General features: G+C 60.4%; 1 protein-coding gene across 1 annotated transcript; it reads left to right on the top strand.

The window, feature by feature from the left end:
- Positions 1-3,031, top strand: BESB_023200 (uncharacterized protein; the record flags this gene model as incomplete). The annotated part of the gene is made up of 4 exons (XM_029361022.1): positions 1-582; positions 861-1,373; positions 1,655-2,206; positions 2,867-3,031. The coding sequence occupies 4 exons, from the start codon at positions 1-3 to the stop codon at positions 3,029-3,031; spliced, it is 1,812 nt and encodes a 603-aa protein (XP_029215837.1).
- Positions 3,032-5,117: the final 2,086 nt, after the last annotated feature.

Genomic DNA, 5,117 nt, shown 5'->3' with positions numbered 1-5,117 from the left:
ATGGCTGCAGATCTCCGCCGGACGGCGACCGCGCTGGCGTCGAGGGGGCTCTTCGTCCCTCCGGTCTCCTGCTGGACACCCGCGAGCAGCAGGCAAGAACTTGCGTGGGCGAGTCTGGCGGACATTCTGCGCAGAAGTGACAACTACTTCGCGAAGCTGAATCTCTTCTCCTCGCTCCTCGTCCTGCCGATCGGCGGCGCCGCGGAGCACCTGAAGCGCGGGCTGCTTCACAAGCTGCGGCGGCGGGAGCAGGAAGTCCGCCGGCGCAAAGCCGAGGGCGAGCAAATACGCGCGCGGCAGACCGACGGGGGTGACGCCGCGCCAACTGACGCCCCGCTGGAAGGCAAAGCGCCGGAGCCGAATCGAAAGGCAGCGACCCTGCTCGAAGGCCCAGGCACGCGAAGGAGGGCGCGGAGCTGCGAGGGCCCCGGTGACGAACCTGGAGCCAACCCTCGTGGAGACGCCTGGAGGGGGGTCGCCGGGAAGAAGACTCGACAGAGGAAAGCGACGGCCGTTGCACAGAGATGTGGCGAGAGCGAGGAGCTCGCCAACCTGGAGAGAGGCAAACGCGAGATCGAACAGGTGAGCAAACAGCGAGCTCCGGTGGGGAAGACCCAAACTCCAATAAGCATTCATCGAGGCAAGACAGTGCGTGACTATACATATATATATATATTTAATATGTCTATTCATACATATGTATATATATACATATGTATACGTGTATGTGTATATGTGTATATGCGTGTGCTCGCAAGAGGGTGCGGCGTGCCTGCGCGTGTATGATCATAAGGCGGGCAGTCACGTGGATATTGTCTATGCACACTTTTTTTCTTTGCGTTTTGTTTGCGGCGTCGCAGACCATCAACTCAGTGAACCACCCTGCTGCCACAGGATTTGTTTTTCTCCTCTCTGAGTATGTGGGCCCTGCGGACTTGGCGCCGACGCTGCCGCAGCCTTCTCGCCTCTTTCCGCGCGTCATCTGTCCTGCACTCGACGCTTCTCTGTTCGCGCCTCCAGCGGGCGGCGAGCGCGCGAGGGAGAGGCGTGGGGCCTTCGGGCCGCCCTGCGCGGGCGCAGAGAAGAGACTGCGAGACTCGCCCTCGTCGTCCGCCGCGAAGAAGAAGGCGCCGGACGAATGCGAGAGAGCGCGCGAAGACAGAGAGAGGGAGGAGGAAGAAGACGAACCGGAGGACGACAGGAAGAAAGAAGTGTTGGCGCGGCTCGTAGTCGCTGCGCCCGAGAGCCAGATCCCCGACTGGGTCTGGAGACCCGTCGCTGGGGCGCTCGTTGTCTGTGAGAACGAAAACAACCGGGAAATCTCCTTTCTCTTCTGTCGACCATCTCTCGCCGCCGAAGCCCTCCATCAGCTGGTAGGGACCTCCGTGGGTGACTCGCTTTCTGCTCGTCGTGTCTTTGAATTTTCGCTCTCGCACCTCCCCCTGCTTCAGTGTGTGGTGAGGCGCTTCTTTGAAGACCCTGGGTTGATGTCTGGGCGTGTGCGACCCACGGAGAGGAGGCGCTCTCCCTCAAGGGCCCGCCGGAGGCAGCACTGAGAGCCTGCTGGCGCGGGATCCGCGTTCTTTGCCGCCGTCCTCCCCTCGCTAGACGCCTTTCCCTTTTCCTGTCGCTCCGCTGTCCGTTTTTTTCTCAGGTTCGCGTCCTCTTGATGCGAGTCGTCGCCCTGTCGCTCTGCTGGCGGCGGGCCTCGGAGCAGGGCTGGCGCGGCAAAGTTGGTCGGACCAAGTTCGTGACGTTGAAGGGCCTTTCGCTGCCGTTCTTTCCCGACGCAGCGACTGCCTTCTTGACCCGGCCCTGTGGTTTGGGGTTTGCGAAACACTTTGAAGTCTTTGGCGAGCACACGGACTCGGGGAGGGACGGCGCCTGCGTGTGCCACAGGCGGCTCGGAACACGCCTGCGGGCGCTCACGTCCGCGGGCGTGCCCCCGGGAGACCACGCGGGCGGCGGAGACGCCGGAGCAGCGGCCGGGAGGGCCGCCGGCCCTAGCAGGGGACGGGCGCGAAAAACGCCGGCAGAAGAGTGGCTGCCGCCGGAAGGGGACGAAGAGAGGGAGGCCGCCTGGAGACGACGCAGACCTGAGGATTTCTTCTTCTACGGCATCTCAGAGTCCCGATTCCTCAGGAACTGGGATGCAAACAACGCGCTCCTCATCCCCGACGCCGTGCCTCTATCCGTCCACTCTCTCGTAAGCACACCACGGGGGGGCAGGGGAAGGGGGGGTGGGGTGGGGGAGCGGGAACCGACGGGCGGGGAGACGGCGGCGCTTGAGCGTCGAGGAACAGCAGTAGAGGAATTCCCACAAAGCTCATGGCGTGCCGCGGCCGCGGAAGCTCTGCGACTTTTTTTGGAGCACTACAGGCGAGGGAAAGTCCTCGCGGCGTTTGTCGGAAACGCCGAGAGCTTTCGATCCGTTCAGCTCATTTATGAGAACGGACGTCAGCTAGGCCATATCCGTATGTTCATACGTGGCAGCTAGTGCCGTGCCAGTGTCTGGGACGCGAGAGAGGGGGTTGAGAGAGGGCGATCTGCGCGCGCCTGGTTCTCGCGCCCCTTCCCCAGGCCCGGCAACGCCAGCGTGTTTCCTAACCCTCCCGGACCTGGATGGGGGCCTGTAGTGAGGCCGCGTGGAACAGAAGGGGAACGTGACCCCCGCGGGGCCACTCCGCTGAAGCCCAGTCAGCCGGCGGCCCTACGCGTCCGGTGATGCATACAGACGTGTTTTCCATATGGAGGCTGCAGCGACGTAGGCTGGTGTGCTTGCGATCCCGTGGCTGAGACGCCGGCCTCGACTGCTGGGTGTAGGGTACAAATCGCATTCTCTGTGTCCTTGCCGCCGTGTTCACAGGCACCCAGAGCCACGCTCACGCCTACTGGACAGCAGCTCGATGATATGCCGCATGCATCACTGATGAACCCGGCTCAGCCGGGCGTGGCAGTGGTGAGAGACTCTCGCAGGCAGCCCGAGGCGGGGGCTAGACACACGCTTTGCGGGAAGGGATTCCCTCTGTAATTTGCAGATCGATCTGTGCGACGAAACAGTCGCGGACTGCCGCGTGTTTGAAGGGATGCAAGAGAGGGGCGTTTCGCTTCTTCTTGCGCAACCTGTCAAGGGAAGCCACGCAAAGGTCTTCATGCTCTGTGCCTGCATGATTGAGTTGCCGGCGTGCTGAACAGACGACCTCGCTCCCACCTGCTTAGACGCGCTTCGGTAACTGCACGCGCGCAGAGGTGCGCTCCTGAAGATAGGCATGCATTAAGATTATGTTCATACAAGCGCAGCTTCCCAGTTCAGGACGACAGAGAGGAGGGGTCACACCGCACTTGTCTCTGCTGAGCGTCTACATCCCATTCTCGTCCAGCTGTGCTAGCGCCTGGAGAGGATGGCTAAGACCTGGTTCTGTTGACGTCGGCCCAATCTAGTCAGCGCAGTTTCAGTCTCTGTCCTGCGAATTTCGTGGGCGCTGTAGAAACGCGAAGGCGAATGATGGGGCGGGCGTCACGTTGGATGCGGCCTCGAGGCTGTTCCTTTTCTACGCCGTTCCCCGGCGCCCTGGAGGAAAAATGGAGATGCCGGCATCTACACTGTGCCTGAGCAAGCCGCAGATTCTGGTCGGAGCTAAACGCCGTGGATGGAACGTTACAACGAAGAGGGGGAAAACTGCGGAGGGGGAGGGGGGAAGTGGGGGATGGGGAATGGAGAGAAACAAGGGTAGTGGGTTATGTGGAGGGGTGTGGAAGAGATGCGGCGATTTTTTCGCGTTTGCACCTGAGGACAAGGTTTTCTCTTGCGTGGTTGAGCAGGCTGAGCTGTGAGAGTCAGATTCCCATATACAGCGCACACGCTCACGACGCTCTGAAGGAACTTGCGGGAGACTGGCTTCCAGGTGGGGAAGCAACAGCATGCAGTGGGAGTTATCACGGTGGAGCCTGTTTCCGCATTCATGTACAGCTGAGTCGGTCTCTAGACTTTCTTTTCAAATAGGTCTTTGCTTCCGCCGAGCCGAATTGCAGGACGTGGCTCGCTTCTCGCCACTTTTCAAGCTGTGCGTATCGCTTCCGACCTCTAGACCTCCGCGCTTCCCAATGGGCACTGACAGAGCCCTTCACTGACGTCCGCAGGGCTCAGTTTTGCCTTTTCGCACTTTTCTTTTACTCCTTATTCTGTAGCCCACGCAGCCGATGGCCCATGCAGCTAGCCCCATATCGTCGGCTCTGCTTCAGCGTCCGTAGTGTAGCTACCTAGCTATCTGTCGACTAGTGGTAAGTCTCAATCTCTGTGCCAAAGGCAGGGATGCGATCCTGACGCGGATGCTCCTTCTGGCTGCCCATGCAGTACTGCGGGGGGCCTTAAGCGAGGAAGGTGTGCCGTGTAGTGAAGTGCTCTAGCATGTCGAGTCTTGTGCGCGCGGAGAGCTGTTTAGTTTCCGGCTGGAGCGACATAGGCAGCCCAGGGGGCAGCTGACGGAGTCTTCATTATCGTGCGCTAAGATGATCACTGGACAGCGAAGGAGGCAAAGTCTGGAGCGGTAGCGTGGGAGTTTTCGTGCACCACGTTTCCCGGCACAGCGCACTCTGATCAGTAGCTTTCAACACGCCCGGCGAAGCCCGTATTCAGAACATGGATTTTGACTTGTGTCTCGCATGCGGATGCGGCGTTCCGGCGGACGCAGCCCCGCACGACTAGCCTCAGCAGAAACGAACAGGTCGCTTCGCGTTGGACCGCTGGGCGAGCACACACTCTTTCACGTCCGGCCCCAGCTCTTCACCCGTTTCTCTTTAGCAGCGAAGTGTAGGAGTCCACATGAGGGACAGACGTCAGTTCTCATTCTCGCCTGTGCGTCTGTTGGGCTTGTGGCTGATGAGCCACATGTAGCCACGGTCGCTACCTTTAGGCACACGAACGGTTTTGTTGACGAGGCCGATAGTCGCGGGCAGCTGGACTTCTTTCTCCTGTCTTGAACTGAGGCAAACATATGCATCGTTTACGTGTGTCCCCCTATTCATGCGCTGACAGCGACTTGCAAAGGCTACTGCTTGAATGCATCACCTGGTGCTGGGGCGGTACACCACGGGTTCCTCGTCCTTCCCTGGAACTG

Source organism: Besnoitia besnoiti, chromosome XII, assembly GCF_002563875.1.
Source record: "Besnoitia besnoiti strain Bb-Ger1 chromosome XII, whole genome shotgun sequence".
NCBI lineage: Eukaryota > Apicomplexa > Conoidasida > Eucoccidiorida > Sarcocystidae > Besnoitia > Besnoitia besnoiti.
The sequence above is the reverse complement of the archived record's forward strand: the minus strand, read 5'-3'. Positions and strand labels throughout refer to the sequence as shown.